This window comes from Drosophila erecta, unplaced genomic scaffold (assembly GCF_003286155.1).
Source record: "Drosophila erecta strain 14021-0224.00,06,07 unplaced genomic scaffold, DereRS2 tig00000021-arrow-pilon, whole genome shotgun sequence".
Taxonomy (NCBI): domain Eukaryota; kingdom Metazoa; phylum Arthropoda; class Insecta; order Diptera; family Drosophilidae; genus Drosophila; species Drosophila erecta.
Genome location: NW_020825198.1, coordinates 22,609,533 through 22,632,315, shown reverse-complemented (window position 1 = coordinate 22,632,315; position 22,783 = coordinate 22,609,533). Strand labels below are relative to the sequence as shown.

The 22,783-nt window shown below is 45.9% G+C and overlaps 3 protein-coding genes and 1 long non-coding RNA gene across 5 annotated transcripts; 1 reads left to right on the top strand and 3 right to left on the bottom strand.

Moving 5' to 3' along the window:
- Nucleotides 1–3,428: 3,428 nt before the first annotated feature.
- Nucleotides 3,429–4,433, bottom strand: LOC6544236. The gene is made up of 3 exons (XM_001973716.3): nt 4,270–4,433; nt 3,887–4,201; nt 3,429–3,779 (listed from the first exon to the last, which is right to left on the bottom strand). The coding sequence occupies exons 1-3, from the start codon at nt 4,333–4,335 to the stop codon at nt 3,564–3,566; spliced, it is 597 nt and encodes a 198-aa protein (XP_001973752.1). The 5' UTR covers nt 4,336–4,433; the 3' UTR covers nt 3,429–3,563.
- Nucleotides 4,434–4,631: 198 nt separating this feature from the next.
- LOC6544235 lies at nt 4,632–5,361 on the top strand. Its single transcript, XM_001973715.2, has 2 exons — nt 4,632–4,713; nt 4,784–5,361. The coding sequence occupies exons 1-2, from the start codon at nt 4,636–4,638 to the stop codon at nt 5,288–5,290; spliced, it is 585 nt and encodes a 194-aa protein (XP_001973751.1). The 5' UTR covers nt 4,632–4,635; the 3' UTR covers nt 5,291–5,361.
- Nucleotides 5,362–12,043: 6,682 nt separating this feature from the next.
- On the bottom strand, nt 12,044–13,442 carry LOC6544234 (circadian clock-controlled protein). Of its 2 annotated transcripts, none has more exons than XM_026977242.1 (5): nt 13,319–13,442; nt 12,892–12,984; nt 12,682–12,835; nt 12,341–12,624; nt 12,044–12,280 (listed from the first exon to the last, which is right to left on the bottom strand). In XM_026977242.1, the coding sequence occupies exons 1-5, from the start codon at nt 13,404–13,406 to the stop codon at nt 12,081–12,083; spliced, it is 819 nt and encodes a 272-aa protein (XP_026833043.1). In that variant the 5' UTR covers nt 13,407–13,442; the 3' UTR covers nt 12,044–12,080. The 2 variants fall into 2 exon arrangements, with proteins under 2 accessions (XP_026833043.1, XP_026833042.1); XM_026977241.1 differs by having other exon boundaries at nt 12,892–12,981; nt 13,319–13,406.
- Nucleotides 13,443–19,085: 5,643 nt separating this feature from the next.
- Nucleotides 19,086–21,202, bottom strand: LOC113563899. Its single transcript, XR_003407680.1, has 2 exons — nt 20,684–21,202; nt 19,086–19,331 (listed from the first exon to the last, which is right to left on the bottom strand). It is a non-coding gene; the product is annotated as an uncharacterized LOC113563899 (long non-coding RNA).
- Nucleotides 21,203–22,783: the final 1,581 nt, after the last annotated feature.

Genomic DNA, 22,783 nt, shown 5'->3' with positions numbered 1-22,783 from the left:
ACTGCCCTTGGCATTATCAACGAATTCAATAAACCTACAGCAGAGCAACAGTTCCGTGTCGTGGACATTGGAAAAAGGAATTGGATGCCTAATAACATGGGGATCTGTGATTTATACCAGGCTAGTGTGAAATGCTAAAACATTTCCTCAGCCACTGTGTCCAGCTATGTGAATGTCCTCCGTTCCTTTGGCAACAACTTAATGCGCAACAAAAAGCAGCAATGATGAACGGCAACAGAAAGCAAAGCCAAAATATATATACATTCGCCAGCTGGGAAAGAGAAATGTTTTGTTTAGCTTAGTTTCCTTTTTTGTTTGTTAAACTAGAGACTCGAGGCTCTGAAATTGTTTAGCATGTCCTTTACTATTCAAACAATTTGCATATCCTTTTAGGGCAGCGAGTATACTTAAGAAATCAGCAACAACCATAGCAGAAGGCAAAGAAATCCACAGCAGGCATACCAACACGACAGTCAACCGAAATCCAATGTCAGCTCAAGAATTCCGGTTGGGAACAGGGGAACTTCTTGTAAAAACAAAGCGAGGTTTCAATGCTCTGTGTTTCCTCTTAAAAAATAAGCCAACTAGGGTCCAGGACTTATTTCGAATTATTCCTTATTACAAGACCCATAACAAGCATTACGCACCCAGTTTTAATATTACTTTTTATTTCAGCTAATATTGGACTTCTTTGTAATGATACCTAAAGTGACAGCATGAACATGTTGCGGTTTTTTTCACCAAAGAAAAATCTGCATATTTGAAATCGGAAACCGATAAAGATGACAGAATATGTAGACAAATTGCACCCGACGGTGGTTGGTTACTCGTGAACGCATATTCCCATCTGGAATAGGGTATTACTTAACACGTTCGAGGCGAGTCCGGAATGCACAGCTCAATTGTCATAGGGAAGTAGCTTCGAAATGGTGGGATGTGGGGAGCAGACGAGACGTATCCGAGTTCCATCCGGTTCCATTCCTCGTACTTCGGCAGCGTCCTTCCTCTTGACCAGTTGCCAGCCATAATATTTATGCGCAGACGTTGCTCCATAAGCTGCTCAAGGATTTATTAGCCAAATGGGAAGATTTGACTGGCTGGGCTGGAGTGCTCCTCAGCTGGGCTGTTGGCCTCGGTGGCATATGTGCGGCTCTGACGCTCACTGAGAGAAAAATTGGTGAAATCGGCTTTTGGATTACCACGCAACCAAGCTGAAAATATTATTGTTTGACAGTGCAGCAACCTCAAAGGCGCGTTAGAGAAATTCGCATTGTTTGGTCTGAGTCGCAGCCAACCCATTGATGAATGTTTTTAAAACGTTAGCATTGAATGGCAATTTTTCAAGATTTACTGGGCTGTAATCAGATAAGGGGGCGAACCCTTTGGGGTCCTTGAAGCTGAGGAAGGAGGCACAGCTGGGCGACTTCGACAATGAATTTCCTTACACCGGGCTGCTCCTTGGGTTCTGGGGCGTTATGTCGCTTTGTGTGCCTGTCTAATGGAGCTTAAATGGCCGCTGGCTTGACCCCTGAACTTTTTCTTGGCTGGGATAAAGTTTCACGAGTTTAACAAAGTGAAAACAAATGCATTGTGCGGATTGGGTTGAGCGTGGTCCAGAGTCGGGAGCTTAGCACAAAGACATTTACCTTTTACACCTCTTTTTGGTGGCTTTTGGTCGGGTAATTGATAAAAGTTGTTTGCTGCAGATTTGTCCAGAGATTTGTATTTCCATTCCGGACCTATTATACCCGGTAATTGAAATTGAAAATTTTATTGGGAATCATCGAGTCAGATAACGAGGCAGAGGCAGAGGCAGCGGCGCCGAGAACTTTTTAGCATTCCTCATTGTTACTGTCGTTTTATGGCTTCCTCAATAACAGCAACACTGCATCAATATGCCAATCAACAAATGACCAAATAACCAAATCCAAAGCTCGGCAAACTCAAACTCGCATAAATCATACCAAGTGGCACCTTCAATAGGGCAAAAAATAGCTAAAAGCGGTTTAAAATTCGCAAACTGTCACTGTCCGATCACAAAAGGCATGGCACAAGTCACAAACATTTCGTTGCGACTATATTGAATAATAATTTGATGTTGTGGGCCTCTTGTTTCTCTCGAATCCGTACCATTTTAATTCAATTTGGAAATGCTTCAAAAACACGAAATCGACGAGTGTCGAAATTCGAGAGCAGCACGTGAATAATATAAAAAAATTAATTGACATTGATGGTTTTGCGGGAATCTGACAATTGGTCCAATTATATGAGCTTCACAAGCATTTTTGAAGCTTTTTTCAATACTTAAATAGCAAATCAAACAACAATGTCTTTGTTCAATTAAATAAGTAATTGTAATTTAGGAAAATTTTTACTTAGTACAACTTTAAAGTTATGGCGCAGTTATCCGACAGTTATGTTTTGAAATCATTTTTCGGAGTAGATTAAAATGCAATTTGTATGCAAATTCTGATTATGGCTTTGTGTAGAACTCGGGTGTCACTTTACTATTTGGATAGACTATGTAAATAATGGATGTTGGAAAATCCATAATTTAAACTTATGTACACGTAGATTTCGATCTTTCTTCTCGAATTCAACAATCCGACTTTGGTACTAGTAACTATTTGCATTTGTTATACACGTTACTCGTAGAGTAATCTCAACTTTCTACATTTTATAGTTTCTGGAACCGCCTTTTATAGGACAGACAGACACTCAGATGGACAGACGGACCTATCCGCCTTGGCATGAATATTTACCCTTTATAAAACCTTTACTTGTTACATACCTCTCAACGAATATATTATAACACGTTTTTAAAAAATATGTAAAAAGCATAATGTAATGTAAATGTATAATTATAACCGCTACTCGTAGGGTAAAAGGGTATACTAGATTCGTTAAAAAGTATGTAACAGGCAGAAGGAAGCATTACCGACCATATAAAGTATATATGTATATTATTCATCCGGATCAGTAGCCGAGTCGAACTCTCCATGTTCGTTTTTCCGTACGTCTGCCCATCTGTCCGTCCGTCTGCCCGTCTGTCCGTATCTCAGCTACAAAAGTTAGAATGCTGAGATAAAGCATGCAGCTTCCAGAAATATAGACGTAGCGCCTACCGCCCACAAACGGGGCAATAACTGTCACGCCCACAATTTTAAAATTTTTTATTTTAATATTATTATTTTTTTCCCAATTTCTACCGATATTCCAGAAAATGTTGAAATTTCTCGTTCACACTTCCGAAAGCTGAATAACGGGTATCTGATAGTCGGGAAACTCGACTATCTCATTTCTTTTTGTTTCGATATGCCAGAAAAATGTCGAAATTTCTCGTTTCCATTCCCAGCAGCTGAATAACGGGTATCTGATAGTCGGGGAACTCGACTATAGCGTTCTCTAAACAATATTATGGGTTTGCTCTTTCTGCGGCAGCTTTATTTGCTTGCTTTCTAGGTAACACCAAGTGACACTGAATAACATTAAGTAAATACCATTGGGACACGCGACTAAGCTGGGTTGCTCATTACGGGGCAGGAATGAGCCCAGCAGAGCTTCTAGGCGATCTTGGGCAGCATAGCGAAGATGCCGGGCTTCAGATTATTGACGTCCTGGACGACGAAGTCCCCACCGAAGTGGTCATTCATGATCAGGGTGCGCTTCTTGCTGGCGTCGAGGTGATGGGCTTGCCAGACGATCTCGAACTCTAGCTCGGGCAGCATGGCGGTGGTTGGGTCCTCTGGCCACCAGAACTTGTTGATGAAGTAGGAGCCCTGTAAATTGCGTTTTAAATGAATGCGATGCCAATGGTATCGGCCCTAGAACGTGACCGAGAGTGGGGGAGGGTCAGCTGGAACCCCGACAGGAGTGCTTCACTCACCTTGGCGATTGGGCAGTTATCGACGATGTTGCCGAACTCGCGGATGAATCCGTGCACGAAGCGCCCCACGGGCGATTTGTTGGCGAAGCCCAGGATGCGGCAGACGTTCAGGGTGGTGTTCAGGTTGGTGGTGTAGTACGGGTCCTGCTTGTTGCTGATGCGCAACTCCAGGTGGATGTCTACGTCGTGCAGCTCCTGGTGCACCTCCATGGAGAAGTTCAGATGGGGGTCGCTGTTGTCGTAGACCACCTTGTGGCTGACGAACTTCTCGTCGCTCCAGATCTTGATGTCCTTGAACTTGGGCCTCATCATTTTCTGGAATAAGGGCCAGTCTAGGGATTAGTCCAGTGGCAGGGCGCTACTGCCACTCTACGAGCTCTCACCTCGGCCTGGGAGCCATGCGACATGGCCATCAGGACGGTAACCAGCACCGCGGTATACAGCAACATTATGGACCAATTGCAGTTAACTGACTTCACTGTCTGGCTGTGTTAGGCGACGCAGTATTTATATGCCAATGGGCTGGGCGATTTTGAGTTCGATCTTATCGGAAATTGACTACGTTTCGAAACAGCTGAATGCTTTTCCAAAGTCCACCCACTTAGTTGACTTAATTCACCACGACCACGTCGCTGGGCCTAATGTTCGGAGCGCTTTGTCGCCCAGTGGAGCCTGACTAATTTTAATTGCATTCATATAAAAACTGACTAATTTAATAAGAGCTAGTCTCAGTGGATAGTTGGAGCAAGATGCGCAAGGAGTTGATGCAAAGGTGCTGTGCCGTGGCCGTGATTCTGGTGGTGCTCATGCCCTTGACTGGAGCGTGGGTGAGTTGGGGGGAACGGGATTGGTCCGGATGTGGACAGAGTTCTGATTAATTCTGATTGCCGTCGCCAGCGCTCTTTTAAGGTCATCCTCACGAAAATTGACGTGGAGGCCAACGAGAAAATCTTGGACATAAAGGTGGATCTGCAAAACGATTCGGGCGAGTCAAATCTGAACCTCGACATAAAGATGCACCAGGACATAGACGACGTGCAGCTGTTGATAGACTTTGCTCTGGAGACGGACAAGGGCAACTACTCCACCTTGTTAAACCGTACTCTCGACTTCTGCAAGGTCCTGAAGCAGCGCAACTCGGATCCGCTGCTGCGCGTACTGTATGATGACCTGCTCAAGCACGGCACCCTCTTCAAGGAGTGCCCCATCCGGAGCGGCACCTACGGCCTGACCAACTACAAGGTGGACGAGGAGATGCTGCCCAGCTTCCTGCCGGAGTCCAAGTTCCGCTTCGGCATGCTGGTTTCGACGCACAAGACCGGCATGATCGCACGGACGGCCCTCTACGGCCGCATCGACAAGTCCAAGGGATTCGACAACCTGAAGCGGTTCAGTCTCGGCTAAGATATACGCCCACATGCTCCTCATGGTATCTCCTGCTCGGCGGAGATCCAATAAAGCTTTGCTGCGCGTCCAACACTGCCTGTTTTACTGGTTTTAGTATTCAAGCTGCCTTTTGTCGCACCATTGACGTCGTCATTGTCGCCTCGCCTTATCCACCCATCTAACCGCCCCCAGCAATCCTCCTTAGCCGCTTGTCACGTGTTTGCCTGCTCGACTGCGAAATTCGCATGTTTACCCGACGGTGACAAGCTGTCTGCAGGCAGCCACCGGCGGCGCAATTGATGACGATGATAATGGCGTCGGAGGGGCTGCTGATGAGCAACAGACGACAATGATTTAGGGAGTGTGTGGAGCACAGCGGAGATGCATATTCCGTCGAGTTGATTGGGCTGATACCAGTAGGGGAGGTGGTCCCACAGCTACATCTGCCAACCGAGATCTGGAGCGATCTGCTTGCACTAGCGTCGTTCAGCTCTTGAATTGGCAGTGCACTTATTCTTCAATTCATTTTCCCTCAGTGCACAGCCGCATGCCTGGCCCTTGTTTAACTATCTCAAATTACTCAAACAGGCCACGTAATAAGGCGTACGACTGCAGGGAAGGAACTTTCCCACAACTTTGAGCGCGATAATAAAAACTTGCGAATATTTAACATTTTTCGCGGGGCACAGTCCTAGAGGGGCACTCCTGGCATCCCGCATCCCTGCCCATCGAATCCGTAATTAAGGATGCACTGCACATCGCTCGCGACGAGAGTCGTTGACAGCAGCTGAAGTCGCGTTGAAGCCCGTGAGTCACCCGATGAGAGGGAAATAAGCAAAATTTCTACCCACATCATATATCTAAGCGAGCTCGCATCGCGCTATAAATCTCCAGTAGGAAAGTGCAATAACTTAGAAGAGCGCGGCCCCTTTGAAATTCCCGTTCAGTACTTAATTTCGGGGCGCGAACTTAATTGCGCGACCAGTACACGTCAGAGCGTTACTTTGAATAATAGATACGTTTGGCCAGTGGGTTCAACAACTCGCAGGTTTGTCGCTAGGAGCTAGCAGCTAGCAGCTTGTCGAGTTGGCCGAAAGCGTTCATATCCCACTGCCCAGCTGATGTCCTTCCCACAACGGATGGCTGCAAATGAAATTTATGCAGCTTTCGATTCGGTCGAATTGTCCAATTTAATTTGTTATATAAAAATGTTAATTTTCCTGCTGTTCTGCGCCGTTGAGGTGCTTATTTTCTGCATTTGCTGTGGCTGGTCTTGTGTACGCATTTCAATTATCGACATTTGAGTGACTTTTATTGAATTCATTTGGTTCGCTTCACCTTCGACGTTTGTCCACCGAATGAATTGGAAGCGAGTTCGCTTTTCGACTTTTTCGACTTTAAGGTTATCAATTATTATTGTCACATTGTCGCAGATGGACTTGGGTTCTTGGACTGGGGCTTCCAGGGCGGGGGTTCAGTTTTAGTGGGCCCAAATCTCATATTCACATCAGGTGCCAAGTGCCAAAATAAAACCCAATTCTATTGCTGGCGGTTAAAATCCGTTTCCAAATTGCATTTAAATAGAGTTCTTCTTGAACCTGGAATAACCGGCGCATACATTGTGCCAGAAAATAGATTCAGTTGAGCTAGTCCGAATGCTCGATCGCTCCCAACAAAAGAACGCGAATTGGGCACTGCAAAATTGGGTTAGATACGCGTAGCTTATCGATCGCTGGAAGTGGGGAATATTGATGAGTTGCACGTGAGCGGGCAATAATTCCCAGGCGCAATTAGAGATTCTTGGCAATTATGACAGACAGAAGCCAGTTATGATTATGTGGGTTCGACGACCCCCGGTAGCCATGATTTACCGCGAAGTCTTCTATCTCGGTTAGATCATAACTCTTTCGTGCAGCGACGCCTGCTACATCTTAATAGGGTCTTCCCAAGACCTTAACCCCGAAATCGAGTGAATTCGGTCTCGGATCTGTGGGTTAGCACGGTCCGTTCGGATTCGCTGGTCGGCGATCAGCAATCGAAATCACAGCATTTGCACCGCACACAAGTGGAATGCTAATGACGCCCTCGGGTGGTAATTACTGTCGGCAAAAAGAAAGGGGAAAGGGTGTTAAACTATATTTGAAGTCTCTGTGGGTCTATCAATTGGATATTTGTATATTCGGAGACCTATGGCGAAATTGTGACCGTCCTGGGTTCAATGGCCTGGCGAAAGTTTCTTCCCCCACAAGAGCTTAAGTGAATTGAAATTTAAAGTTTTCGCAAATGCCGCGGGCCGAAGATTGTTCAACTATGAAAATCCACTCATAAAATTATGTTAATTGCGAGGAAAAAGTGGATTGCGGGGGAAAAGGATTCTTATTAAATCAGGCCGAGCCGAGGGACTTTTGATGGGAATAGAATAAAGAAAGAGGCATAAGTAGCATAACTGACAGACAATCGACAAACAAACAGATTGCCAAAAATAACAGGCGACGACAGTGGGCAACAGTTTCCCAAGTGAATCCTATAGAGTCCTCCGCTTCCTTGGGATTCCTTGGGATTCCTTGGGATTCCTTGGGCTAGTGAGTTTTGAGGAGATTGAGGCGGTGAAAAACATTCGACGTTGCTCAATATTTGCACTCCGAGGCATTTGCCAGCTGAGAGTTAATTTCCACAGTCCTGGCATCGCATCTCTGACTCGGGTTCAGACATCATGAAGGGCTCGGCAAACAAAGGCTGAGCGAATTTCGTAATCAGTTTTTGCCAAAGTTCTTAATGCATTTAAAATAAAGTGATATCCCTGGTCTTACAAACTCAGCTGGGAGTCCCCGGAGGTCCCACGACGCCTCGGTCCACACTTAAAATGCGCATAAAAACTGGCTGGAATCGAAAGAATTTATTTGGTCTCGCACGCAAATTTTATGCTCCTTAGTGCCGCCGGCGATAGCGATGGCGATGGCGATGGCGATGGAGTGAGGAAGGCGTGGACTAACTTATTGCAATTGCTACAAATTTTTACATAAATTTACGCCATGACAACGCTCCTTATGGCTTCTCTTCCGTGTCCTAGTTGGCATCCCCCTTACGTCGTGGAATTATTCAAGGGCCGTTAGCAGTTTCCCTATTTTTATGAGTTTTTTTAGCTTTCAGTTTGAGTAATTTTTCGCCAGGTGGAAATCCACTTTCAATTGTTTGGGGATCTGCCGTTGGCATCCTGGAGGTTTACATATTGCTCATTTCAGCATTTCGCCGAGGAGCGGTGGGCGTGGCGGGGGTCGGCTTCCTCCTCTTATTGCCGCTGCCTGTTGAAGTGTAAACATTTTCGCAGAAGGTGTAAATAAAATCTTGTAAGGCGAGCGACCGCCGCCGGCATCCTTGGGCGTCTCCTGTTATCCTTGGCGGAAGTATGCTAAGCTGCTGCCGCTCCTTGATTGCTTGTTCCGTTTGCGATTGGGGAGGTCTGAGTGTCAACAAAATTCGCAAATAAGCCAAACACTCGGAATGGTGATGGGGCTGGCGGGGCCTCTTTATCGCGCAATTCATTCGAATTTGCTGCAATCCAAATGACAATGACCAGCAATTGGCCTAATGGCCTGGTCATCGATTCGCCCGAAATGTTGTTTATTTATACGAGATTAGCATTAAAGCGGTGGAGCTCGTTAAACGCGCTCCAAAATAGTCGGCGTTCTATTTTCCACTTACGCGCACATGCAAAATTAATGCCAACATCTCAATAACTTTCAATAAACGGCCAACACGACTGCACAGTGGGGCTTATTGATCAACAGAGGAGAGCACACACTGGTCCTTCAAATTACATTGTCATTTAAGTTTGAAAATGAATGTCTTTAAAATGACCTTCGAAGGCTTTAGATTGTCAAAAAGAAAGTGCCTCACGCCTATCTACTTATAATCGGCACGTTATGGCATATGGTCTGAAATCGTCGGTGAATCCTTATCCTGGCACTTCCATTCCGCACAACCGATTGGCCGTCGCTCCCATCATCCCTTTACACTTCACCAGGGACGACGCAGGGCTGGCGCACTGGGAGTGGGGAGAGTGGGGAGAGGTCCTGTGCGGTGTCTATTTAATTACAATTGTCGCTGTCGCCGCAATCCGTGTCCTGTGCAACGGCAACTGCAATTAACGCACTTGGCCTTTGGGAGCTGCCTGCTGGTCGCAGGATGCAGGATGCAGGATGCAGGATGCAGGGTGTTGCTGGCTGGGAGCGCAGTATCGAAGCTGACCGTGTCTGGGCTCTTCCACGGCTTTATCTCCGCTGGAGCAGAGGGGCAGGGGACTTGGGCCCGGGGGCTGGGGGCTGGGCGATTATTTTACGCTCAATTATTGTTAAATATTTCACAAAATGCGAATATTTATTTTAACATGGCAAATTGGCCCGGTTGGAGCTGGTGTCATGTCCGTGTTTCGGTTTGCCGGCCGAGTGTCCTAATGAGATTGCAATTATTTGGCCATAAATTCGTATTATTCCGGCTTTAAAGTTCATGCACTCCTGTGTGGCACATTTTTATGGCTTTGTTGTTGGCCATGTTGCATGTTGCCGGAGAATTAACCCTGATGAAATGACAGCATTTAATTTGAAATTATGTATTAATTAATTTGCCCATTGAAGTCGACGTTATAATTAAATAGTTAATTTATGGCTTCTAATGGGGCCGTTAGTCAAGGGCATATCTGCATGACATCGGAAAGTTAAGTTTACTGGATTTGTATGTGTTGTGGACTTATTGTTAAACCTGTTACTAGTAAAGTAAAAGGGTATACTAGATTCGTTGAAACGTATGTCACAGGTAGAAGGAAGCGTTTTCGACCATATAAAGTATATATATTTTTGATCAGGATCAATAGTCGAGTCGATCTGGCCATGACCGTCCTTATGATCTTCGTAATCTGAGATTAAGTATGCAGATTCCACAGACATAGACATAATTTGTTTCTAGAGGCTGTCACGCCCACTAAGGTCCACACTTTTGAAACAATTTTATTTATTTTTTTTTAATTTTATTATTTTTTGTTCCAATTTCTATCGGTGTGGCAGAAACAAATTGGAATTTCTCGTTCGCACTTTCACCTGCTGAGTAACGGGTATCTGATAGTCGGGGAACTCGACTATAGCGTTCTCTTGTGTGCGTCACTGATTTGCCTTTCGATATGTATATATATTTTTAGTTTCTCCATGAAAACATAAGGTTCTCAAATTAATTGTACTGCTCTTAACGAAAATTAAAAGGAACAGTAGTTCAACCATAATTTAAAAATATGTTAAGTACCAAAAGCTATGAAAACAACAATATTTTTTGAACCTGCGTTTTAATGTATGAAACATTAATTTTTTAAGCACCTACTTTTTAGGTGGGCATTGAATATTGAAAAATTTTGAGTGTATTTCTACTTTACTTGCCTCTTATGTAGATAAACATGTAAAGATAAAATTTTATTCTACATTAACTAATAAATAGCAGAGGAGTGCAAGTAAATTTGGAGAAAGTACTCAAATGCTTAATTGGGCAACGGTTTGCCGAATGTAACCGTGTCATTCTTTAATAGCCCTGATTAAAATCATTTGGAGAGCCCAAAGTAAAGGCACAAACTTATATTTCTGATACTGGGACCCTTTAAGCACTTGCCACATACTTTTAGGCCGAATAAAAGAGATCGCGGATGGGGATTACAGAAGCGCCGAAAAGGGGGTAAGGCCGATGCACAGTCACAGCAAATATTGAACAACATTGGCTGGGAATATTGAAATACTTTCGGCGACGGTGACTGTTTCCGCACTTTGGGTCCAAATACCCCTACCCAGGGAAGCTTCCTTCCGTGTTTGTCTTCTGGGTTTTTTGCCCTCCTTTGTCAACTGGTGGTCCTTTTGGATGGGGGGCCGTAGCCCCTCCGTTCTTTGGGTCTCGGATCGTGCTGCTGTTTGCTTACCTCGTGTGCACACTGCATTTTGGACTGACTTCGGTCCAGGGGCCACCGAATTTATTGCAATCACGCACGGGATTTGTCGCTTTGGTTTTGGCTCGTCTTGCAGTTGGGAAAAAATGAGAGCTGTGAGGTCGGAAAGGGGCGTCAGAAACCGCAGAATTGTGCAACTAAAATGCCGAAATGCATTGCGCATTAAATTTAAACTAATTGTTTGGCATTTGTAATGGCTGCCACTGCGCCAAACGATTTAATTGCGGCTGCAGCATCAGCAGTTGCAGCAAATTATTGGCAGGCTGCAATACATTGGCCGGGAAAAAAGTACAGGCAGGCACAAAAAATTTAAATTAATTTGGGGTCTGGGACTGTTTTTGCGGCAATTAATTTGAACACGCGGCCTTTTTCTCTGCTACTGGTTCTGGTTCCGGTTTTGACTTTGCCATATGTGCGGTTACCCTCAGCTGGAAAACCCACCTCCTGCCGCCGGTTTACGGCTTTATTTGCCGAGTGCAATTGTGTAATACAGGTTTTGTGTACTTTTTACCCAGTCGAGTCGATGGTCGATCCTAGCCATGGTTTGCCGACTGTCTGCGCAGTGACGGCTATCCTGATATATTTCCAGGACACGGCCGAACAATGTCTGATTAAGGTGCCGCCATTAGTTTTCCACTCTACCCTACCAGACGGCTGCACCAGGACTAAGGCAACAGTTGACCGACACTAATGCCTTTGAGAGCAGGCAGGAAACCATTTCACCAGCAATCCATGTATGCTGCCCTTAGAAGGCTCGCTTCAAGTTTTTCCACAGACTTTATTGGCTACTTCTCACAGGATCCCCACTCCCAAATTCTGCGGACAATTTCCTCATTTCGGCTTCGGCTTGGCCCGTCCATAAAGCTGTTCCGGCGTCGGGATGTCGCTCACAAAGAAGTTGGCCGGAATGAAGTGGAATATCTTCTTCAGCACATCCAGCAGAATGTCCTCGATGGTCTGGGTGATGACCGTGTACAGGGCATCGGCCAGCATCCGCCAGTTGTCGTTGAAGAACTTGTTGGTGCTGTCCTCTGGGAGCGAAGGCGTTCCAAAAGTGGTCAGAGTGTGGGTCTGGAGATGCAGCTACTTACCCAATTGCTTATTGCCATTGAACAGGTTGGAGAAATACGACTTGAGCCCATCCATTTTGAAGTCCACGTGCAGGTTGGTCACGTTGTAGAAAGTGAACCCGCCCTTGGAGTAGAGCCGCGTCTTCGTGTGCATGGTGACCGTCATGTTCTCCGCGTCCAGGAACACCTGCCCCTTCCCGTTGAGCGGGATGAGCAGGATCCGACCGAACAGACTGTAGTCCGCCTGGAGCTTCATCTGGGGCAGTGTGAAGGTGGTCTTCCAGCTGTAGTCCTTCTTAAACACCCTGAAGAGAATGCTTGTCTTGCAGAATACGACCCAGTATGGAGAAGCTCGCACTCACTGACTCTCCAGGACGTTCGTGTGCCCGAACCCAAGTATCTTGACGTTGGCCAGCTCCACCTTGAGGTTGATCGCGTTGCTGTTGCCCTGCGTGATCCGTATGCGGTTGAGATAGAAGGGATCGAAGCTCTTGATGCTGGTGAGCCCGGGAATGCCTATGAATCGGTACCACATGGTCAACACAGAACCCTCACCGCAGGACGCTACCCACCATCGTTAAGTTTGTCGAAGAGCTGCTGGATGCTGTGGGTCGAGCAGTTGACAAAGTCCTTGTCGGCTATCCTGCACTCTTTGATGTAATCTGCTGCGGTTGGGTTAGAATTTTGTTCAGATCATGTTGGATTTGGATTCGGACTTGGATTTGGTTTCGGATCGAGTGCGGGGAGTGCGAGTAAGGCAAACAAAACACACACAGAGAATTCAGAAAAACAAATCCGGTTTAGTGGTGCAATGATTTTGGCGCTATTTGAACATCGAGTTCCAGCTGCTAAGCGGGTTAGTCACATATGTGTTAGCCAAAAACTGTACGGGGGTATTAAAACTGTTTCGGGACTTGGGTCTAAGAACAAGCAGACTTCAGATTTAGCTCTCCTAGCAACATAAGTAACAGCATCCTCCTTGGCCGATCTAGCACTTACGCGACTCTTTCAGAAATCCATCGTCGGTTCTAACTAGGCAAGGTGCCACTAGCACCACTAGCAGCAGAATCAGTTCCCAGCAGGCCATCGCCGTACTAATCCGAACCCAAATTGGTGGTCGATATTCGAGGAATGGCCAACCGACCAGCGTCAGCGAGCAGTGAATGAAAACTGAATGAAACCACTTGCATTTTCATATTTTCTGCGCGGCATTCGTTTGGCGGAAAAACTTGATTTGAGTGGCTGGCGAATATTTCGCAATCCCATCGTCATCGTTATCGCGCACCGTTGGTTAGTTGGCCAATTGTGGGGCAGCCAAGAGAACAGTAGTCCGCCAGCTGAGCTCTCGCAGTCGAATTGCCAGCTCCATTTCGTCATCGATCTTCAGCTTCGCATCACAGCGGATCAGATCGGATGGCTGCGGTGGGAAAGACGGGGAAAAGTCTTCAGTGAAAACAAATCAGCCAAGAGCGGAGTTGTGTCGATGTGGACACTTGGCTGTTGAAACGACTGCCGAAAGGGCGACGAATTGCGAAACCAGGTGCACAAACAACCAACTAACCTTAACTTTTACTCTTAAAGTAGAAGCTACAGAAAAGGCTGAGGCGGCAAGTTCAGGGAATTACTGTCCGTCAACTGGGGTCTTAGGTCCAAGGTCCGAGGAAACCAAGAGTCTCTCGGACGTGGCCAAGCTGAAGTCCATATATCAGGATAGTTGTCAAAGCAACCGTCTGGTCCCTTGAAAGCCTTTCAAAAAAGTGGCGAAGAAATGCAAGGGCAATCAGCAAGGATGTGAAGAATAAGAAAAATAATTTATTGATGCCATTTGTAAACCGTTTTTGAGACTTAAGACTTGAGTTTCCATTTCCAATATATTGACAATTTTTAGCTCTGATCCAATCAAGAAATTGAAAATACCAACAATATTTCCTCCCATTTTGGCTTTGAGTACTTCAAAAGCAGATTAAATATTTGGCTTATCCGAATATACAGAACGCTGCGTTATAATTAAGTCCTAAAACAATGAAACAAAAATCTCGGGCGGTAATCAGAGCTGCTGCCCAAAAGGTCCATAAAGGGTTGCCTTTGGCTGTCCCTTAAAACTCATAGCCCAACCGAATGTCCGGCTTTAATTCCAATTGAAAGTCAGGCTTCCGAGGCAGCCAAATCCTGCAAAATTTCTGGCAAGTTAATTTGCATGAAGTGGAGTGGCAAACAGGAAAAGGGCAGCGAGACAAATAAAGGCGCAACCGGTGAGAGAGTTCCCCGGTGGGGAAGAGCAAATATTAATCCGCAAAAAGGAATTGTCACAAATTGTGTGTCCGGGCTTTTCTTTTTCCCACTGGCGTAGCCATTGTCCCTTTCGAAGGGGTCCATTAACGGTGAGCCATGCACCCCTTTTTGGGCAGGTTTGGCTGGTGCTGCTGCTCCAACGGTCTGCTTTTCTCACTGCTGGGCCAAACAACAGCTGCAGCAGGACGCAAAAGGACGAAAAGGACTTCGGAGTTGCGTGGAGCGGAGTGGCGCACGGAGAATGAGAATGGGGTTCGATGATTGTTTCAAATCGCAAGTTTGGCTTACCTTTTGGGGAATTAATTTGCCAAATAAACGCTGACAAAATTCAGGCAACTGGACAAGGACAATCCAAAAGGGCCGGCCGTGGCCAGAGATCCAACTAATAGGATTTTGATGATAGTTGCTCGGTTGTGCTTTTCTCTTTTTTCCCTGCCGGAGTCCTCCTTCTGGCTTTGCAGTGTGGCTGCCATAATCAATTTTTGGGCCGTTTCTGTCGGCCACTTCCTCTTTACCCTGCGAATCGCTGTGATGATTGCAGCTCGTGACCCATGAAATGAGTTTTGCCATGTGTGATGCCAGGAGGAGGGGCGGGGGTTGGTGCCCCATGAAATGGGCAGAAGATCGGCCAACTGAGCCGCAAAACCAAAAGCTGCGGCACATTTTGTATTCATGACTTTCCCTCTTTTTCCCCGAAATCTGCAAACATAAGGGCCAGGGATACGGCAAACTTTTTGCGTGTCCTTATAGAGCAATTTGCTACCGCGGTGAAATATTGTTCTCGTTTCGTTCATTTCCTTAATTTAAAACACCTCATGTATTGCTTGTAAAATTAAATAAAATCTTGCGTGAAATCATGAAGACTAAATTAAGTATTTTAGGATCTGATATTTCTTATCCTAGCTATCGATGCTTCAGAATGCTCAACAAATAAATTATCTTTGATAGCCATATAAATTAATTGTAAAGAACAAAATATCCTGACAGAAAAAGTATATTATATAGCCCTGATGATGATATATCTGATTTTCTCGTGCTGATTCTCCGCTAGCCCTTTTTGTGTCTGAGATTGTGGTGGCATGATAATTAATTTTGGTGCTCCATATACGTGTATGTACATTTTGGACTACGAGAGCGGTAAACAGAACTGGAAAATAATATACATAAATATAACGCATGTGCACTGTCGCAAATGCAGATTCCCCAAAAAGGCAGCTTCAGTCCATCTAAGCGGCTTAAATTGACAGGCTTCTGTAAAGGGAGTCCTTGAGAACGGGGACGGCACGGGGTCCTGTTTCCTCATCGAGAGCATGTGGGACCACGCCGGACGCTGCCCGGCGAGTTCATCAACTGAACTGCAACTTTGACTCGTTATGACCGGGAAAACTTTCGGATCTCTTGTTGTCCTTCGTTAGGATTTTTTATGCGCGGCTTTTCGACTGCAACTTTCAATGAAATTGCATAATAGTTTTTGTGAGCGCTGCCAACTTTGCATAGATTAGCTGCAAACGAATATAAAAACAGGAGAGCGTTGCAAGAAAAAAGTGCCCGGTGGCATTGCGCCACGCTTGACTTTTGGTAAATTATTTAATTGGCGCGCAGCGGGGACAACTTTTTCCAAGCGCTTAATTAATCACTGTGGTTTTTACGTTCTCATGCGATCCTATTATGTTCGTGCTAATTTGTTTACTTCTCATTGGAGAGAGATTGCCCATACGACACTAGGGGCATTTTAAGTTATCAGAAACCTCAAAGTGTATTGCCTCCAAAAGTCTGGAAAGTTTGCATTCACGCATGCCGCGATGTATGTTTAAACTATTTATAAACAAATAACCAGCCTATAAGAGCTTGCTCCAAGCAGAAGCTCGACAAGAAATCCAAGCAAGTTTGTCCAGGCCAAACAGAACAGTTTGGCTAAGTCTACGCCGACGGAAAACCTATTAGTTGTGTGCCATTTGAAACCGTCGGGCCGAACATAACAACTGAGCTATATATGTTCTCCTTGGAGCACGACGTAGTGGATGACGGACTGAGCCAGGCAAAGTTTAGAATAAGCACCCACAATATCTCCATTTGTAGACAGATACTCGTTGCCGTGCCCCCATAAGCAGATGAATGTGTGTTTGGTGAATGTAAAGAGTTTGCGGCAACAGTCTTGCCGAAGTCATCACCGCCATTTTGGGGCATCATCATTTTCGGGCAGCCCTGGCAAATAATTTGAAAAATCAACATCTGACATTCAGACATTCTGCGTCGTGTCGCAGGGCGACAATTTGCGTCCATGGAAGACTTGCTACAAAGTTTGCGATGCATTTACGCCACCCACATCCTGGACTCCCAGCGCGAGTGTTGCCGGGATGGGTTGGCCTTGAAAAGTCTGATTTGGAAAACACACTTTTGCCATTTTCGAAAATCGCACTTCGGCGCCTTGTTGGCCTGTCCTTGTTTGCGTATCGAGCTGTTGTTGCTACTCATCTGAAGTAGATGAAAGGCTTTTGGGCCCTGTCAGGACATAGACCTCGCCGCGAATCGGGGTTGCTGTTTACTTTAGCGGATGGTGCGGTATCTTTTTCGTTGGCATTCGACTCCGACCTCGTGTAGCGTCAGAGCTCAAGTGTGTTTGCCAATTGAAATGCTAGACAAAGTATCTATGTATATGAGGCTTGTCGGGCCGGTGATGATGTCGATGAATGCCGCATATACATAGATGGATGGATTTAATGGGGTAGCTCCCTGCCGATGAGGGAAGCCCCGCATCTAGAGCTGAATCAACAACAAGTTTAAGCTTTAAAATCATTGGTAATGATGATATTAAATGTGCTACAACTAGCGTGTTAGACACATCTTATTAAAAGCCCTTCACATGCTTCTAGAAAAATGGTATTCATTTTATTGACATAGCTGGCTTGAAATACATATTTCTCAGTAACCCATTTGGTGTGTTCCATAATCCAGACGAGAACAACATCGTAATGTGCACACAATTTGCCTCTGGTTTGGCACCGAAATTTTATGCTGAGCGCGTGAAAATTAATTAAAATATTCCCTTGTAACTGCCAAGCGCCGTCGGAGCATAACTGAATTTTAATTGAACGCAATCAATGCGAATTTATGAAAGCCCACAGACCAACCACCCACCCACTCCCCGAAGGACCTCCCGCAATCCGACCTACCACCTGCAGGCATCCGATTCAAGCCGGTCCAAAGGCTCGCCGGCAATTGGCATTAATTTGTCTGTCGAGAAATATCGAACAGAAAAATCAACTTCACCTCTCGGATCTCAATGGAAGTGCGACCTGTTTAGAGGAGGGCAAGGATAAGGGCACTGAAAACTTAATTAAATGCACGGAATTCGCTTTGGGCCGGCTTTGGGTTTACGGCTGCGGGGCTTTCGGTAGCCCCATGAATATTTATGCGTGTTAAAGGATTTCGAATAGAATATCATAGTTTGGGTTGCATGTGAAATGCAATTAAATACATTTAAATGCCATCTCAGCTCACCTCGAGCACCCTTGGCATATTTATTCAGATTTTAAAGCCCGTAAGTGCAGGGCATAAAAATAAATTCAGAGCAGCAGACAGAGCAGCAGCACCCAAGTCGAAATGAAATAAATCGAGTAAAATCAGTGTGACAGGAAGAAACAATTTAAGCATGTTGGACAGGATAAGCCTTCTGAGAGCGCCCCTTTTGGGGGGCAAGGTGTCTGTGACAATGCAGCACTGCAGATGCCGTTGAGTGGAGTGAGGGCACTGCAGTTTACACACAGTTTGCCAGCGAGACATGGTCGTAGATTTCGCCTGCAAAAAGGATTTGGAGAGCCAAACGAACCGAAAGGCGTACACGACACGAGGCGAGATGAACGGCGCAGGACGAAATGTCCTAATGCAATTGTCGCTCCTGTGTGCGTGCACATGCACATGCACATGCAGATGCAGCCGTGTAAGCAGTCGCCTGTGTCTGTGAGTGTAATTGATTTTATCGGTCATGTTAATTTTGATTAAATATGCAAATCGACGATACAAATTCTCATTTGTCGCCCACTGACAGAGTGAGAGCCGCTCACGTGCGAGTAGATTACCTTGATCACCCCTGGTGATGGACTTCGTGCCTGGCCCTTCGAAGAGATGAGCGCGTGACACGCTTGTAACCAAGAAATTAGGAAATTTGGACTGCTTTATTAGTAAATTGCGCCAGGGCTTAAAATCTAATTCATTTTATACAGCTTCATTCATTCATACAGCTGACATCCTAGTGCGAAAAATAAATAGAATCTGATGGAGTTGTAATCAACTGATTTCCTGAAATTTGAAATATTTTTTTTCATTTTCGGATTTTAGCAATATTATCAGCAACTCCTAAATAGACCCTAAGTCTACACGGATACCCTCCCTCCAGAATTCGGGTAGCAGGCTTCCTAACCCACCATTCACGACTGCATCTCTGGTGGAAGGGCTCCCATTGACAGTTATTATGTTACGGTATTATCTCGTTATTTATGCAGCAGATGACAAATGCAATTTGTTGTTTGCACACCGAACCTGGACCAGGAAGCATCGAGAATAGAGCCCGGCCACTGGCTGGACCGAAAATGGATGCAAGCACATGATAATTTCCAATCATTTGAATAATCTCCTCCTGGCTGGCCGTCCTCCTCCGCCGCCTGCAGTTTCGACTCCTGCTCTAATCCTCGATCCCGTCGACGTCCGTGTTCGCTGTGCGCTGTGAAAATATTAGCTTAAGAAAATGTCTAACGAGCTCTACGTGCTGCGGCATTCCAAAGTGCCTGCCTCTCTACCGCCGTCCTCCGCCGTCCGTCCTCCGCCCTCCGCCACGGACACCCCCATTCCGAGGTCATTCGGCACACGGGGCACACCGGTCCTAAGGTGAGTGGGCGGTTGGCTTGACCACGCCTATTAGCTTCGGTGAGGACATTGGTTGACTTTCGTGCGGTTTTTGTGTATTGATTAAAATTGCTGGCCAAATGCGAAATTGACACATGAGATGCATGGACAATTAGCAAACGCTTGGAGAGGGCGAGTCTGTGATACGGAGCGAGCAGGACTTGTCCAGGCCCAGCCAGGAGGTGGAGTATTTACACCTTCCGAACTTTGCCCTGGTCGTCTATCGGCGCCCCCAGCTCAATTCGAGTTGCGACGTTATCTCTGCGCTGGGTGCATAGCTTGTTTGCCTATGTCCAAATGCCTAATCATAAATCGAAATCTTTCTTTAAAAGTGGAACGCGGCAACAGCATTGTACGCAGGTATGTACGCATACATATATCTTATCGGGGCCTATGAACGGCTCTAAATTAAAACAGCCTTCGGCGATCGAATATAATATAAATTGGAAAGGTATATAAACAAGTCAGCGCACCGAGAGTACAGTCACTACAGTCACTAAAGTAATATTTGGCCGGCAGGTGTCGCTCGAGGGAAGAGTTAGTTTTGATCATCCACATTTGCATTGAGGGATGGCTCGTACTAGGAGATCGGGAGCCTCTCGGATGATTGATGGGGGATAGGTTTTGATATAGAGTATGATTGAGCGGCGGGCAGTGTCTTCGGCGAGAGCTGCCTGCAACTTGATTGAAGCTGCAGTAGGCAGTTCTAATTGCCGTGCCGGCAGTCTGACAAATGATGCTGCCTGCCGGGAATGTCCTGCCCCAGCCCCACAATGTGGCACCCATTTTTACGCTGCAATTGTTGCCTACGGCCGTTTTCTCACCGGGCTGGCAGACTGACAAACTGGCAAACTGGCAAACTGGCATACTGACAAAATGGCAGACTGGCTCTGTGGAAATGACTACGCCAAGGCAGCCTAGTCAGAAGGACGTGGATGGGAGTCGCACCCCCGGGGAAAACCGGATCCGAACTGAACCGACTGTGTGAATGGTGTCATTAAACGATTTTTCATTGCAAGCTGCCGCAGGTGAAATGTGCTCGTGCTGTGTGTGACTTTTTAGCGGTCCACGACCTTTGGCCCTTTAATCTCTTGAATCGCATTTGTGTTGCGGGAGGTGAAACATTTTTGTGCTTCTCTCTACTTGCCCGGAAATTGAAAATCAACTCACCTGGAGCGGAAATTATTATTTTTTTATTGACGACTTTTCCTCGCCCTCCCAATTCTGTCAAGTTCTCACTTCCATTTTGAATGTGTCATTGTTCGGCGTTTGGATTCGGCAGAGATGGGAGTTTTGAATACCATGGCCAACGTGGCACGTAGATTTTAATCAGCTTTATGTGGGAATACCCCAGATTGGAGTTGATAATGGAAAATTTCATCAAATTCTTGGCGCTTGCTAATACGGCGCGGTCATTAAGGAAATGCTAGACAAGAACATTATATTTCGTAAGCTGCACTTGTGGTGCGGTTTCCCCGTTTTGTAACATGTGCAAGCACCATACTCGAGCCAGTTATCGGTGTGCTATCAATGGGGAAATACTTATAAGCTTGCAAAACTGTGACTACTAGCCATGCAACTGCATCAGGAGCCCTCTAAGTATAGCTAGTTTTGGTTCTAATATCTTTGCTGCAGAAAGAAAGCACTGCTTGTGAAACTTGTGACCCGGACAGGTTCCAAGTCAAGAAGTTTACTAATGGCTTATCGGCGCGAAGGAACTTCGTCGGGGAGCCAAAGGGGTCATGTCGATGTGGGCATATATTTTTACTTTGAATCGAGATAAGATATGGCCACATACTTGTAGAGCGCCAGAAAGCTGGGCGCAGCGAAATCGTGAAATAAGAAATTCGTCGCCTGCTTACCTGGAATTAGTATTTGATGGCCATGTGGCTACAGTTGGTTTATATAACGACATACTTAGTCACAGTCTAAGACGGAAATAGCTGGGTAACCTATTGATAAGACAAGAAATGTGGGTTAATAGCAACGGGGCAGAGCTCAACCCCTACGCTCGATGGCACCCTTACTATCAGCTGGAGGCTTAGCACTTAGCTTACGTTGAAAACTGTCGGTGATTAGGATCTTCACCGACACCATATAGGCATATTGGAAATTTACAATATTTGATTATCCCATGAAATCGAATGGGAATTTTCAATTCCCGAATGCGACGGGACAGCGGCAGCCATCTCGTTCCGACTAGCGCTCATGCGATCGGCATGTATCGAAGGTGCCCGTCTTTATCTTATCTCGAAAATATGCCTGGTAGGTTCCTCAGTGGAAGCGTGTACATCGCCGATCGGCAACACATCCTCAAACATACGTTTTGGGTTTCCTTATCGACGACCTTTTTACACAATTTCTATAGCCTCCGAGCTGTCGCTCTGCGGTTCCTATATTTGCTAGCTTCCGACCGCTCGGGTCTATGAAGATGATATGGTCGTTTGGGGACTTTGGTCCTCCTCCTCCCTGGTACTGACCCTAACCCTTTCCATTTGCCCGCGAGGCGAGACCCAACCTGTTTGCCCTATCTATCGGGAGTATTAGACGTGTTTATCCAGCACACAATCGTCATAAGTTCGTCATATCTGCCCTGCAGAGCAGTCGATGGTTCCCACTGCTCACTCACTCACTCACTCACTCGCCATGATATCGATAAGAGTCCCAATCCAAATCCAGTTATCTGGCCGCACTCACACTTTCGCACCCAAAGGTAAAGCAAATAAAAATCGCTCGCCAGATAAGGAGTATCGTATAAAAAGCAATATCTATGAATATATGTCATTATTTCGTTATTGAACTCCGAAGTGCGCAGTGCGCTCGAGTCGTAGTTGTTGCTCCAGTTGCTCCAGTGGCTCCTGGTGATTCCGAAGTGTGGTGACCGATTGATATATTTGGTGGATTAAAGTGTTCTGAGTTATCCTTGAGGATTGTCTACGATCGGCGTGGCTTTGGCAAGTAGAATAGCAGGCTTATCACATGTTCCATTCAATCTGCTGTGAGATTCTTCTATTCTACTTTCGACAACACCCGTTTACATCAAACCCGACCCGTCTACCAGTGCCATTTCAAGGTAAAAGCCAGAAAGTAAAATGGGGGCAGTGGAGTTATCCAGCTAAGTTGTATCGTAGCCCATATCGTTGATTTGTTATCTGCCCTGCGGTAGTATTTCTTTTTTCTGCCTATCAGTCATCAGTCTAACCGCTCTGCTGAATCATAATTTTCCCAATCGGGGTGGGGTCACATACCGGTGAATGGGGCCCTTGGGCT

Bases quoted from the DNA above. Each gene is read 5' to 3' on its own strand.
- LOC6544235 (XM_001973715.2), top strand. From the start codon at position 4,636: ATGCGCAAGGAGTTGATGCAAAGGTGCTGTGCCGTGGCCGTGATTCTG. The intron at 4,714-4,783 runs GTGAGTTGGGGG...TGCCGTCGCCAG, and splicing joins TGCCCTTGACTGGAGCGTGG to CGCTCTTTTAAGGTCATCCT.
- LOC6544236 (XM_001973716.3), bottom strand. From the start codon at position 4,335: ATGTTGCTGTATACCGCGGTGCTGGTTACCGTCCTGATGGCCATGTCG. The intron at 4,202-4,269 runs GTGAGAGCTCGT...CCCTTATTCCAG, and splicing joins CGCATGGCTCCCAGGCCGAG to AAAATGATGAGGCCCAAGTT. The intron at 3,780-3,886 runs GTGAGTGAAGCA...CGCAATTTACAG, and splicing joins ATAACTGCCCAATCGCCAAG to GGCTCCTACTTCATCAACAA.
- LOC6544234 (XM_026977242.1), bottom strand. From the start codon at position 13,406: ATGGCCTGCTGGGAACTGATTCTGCTGCTAGTGGTGCTAGTGGCACCT. The intron at 12,985-13,318 runs GTAAGTGCTAGA...ACCCAACCGCAG, and splicing joins TGGATTTCTGAAAGAGTCGC to CAGATTACATCAAAGAGTGC. The intron at 12,625-12,681 runs GTGAGTGCGAGC...CATTCTCTTCAG, and splicing joins ACGAACGTCCTGGAGAGTCA to GGTGTTTAAGAAGGACTACA.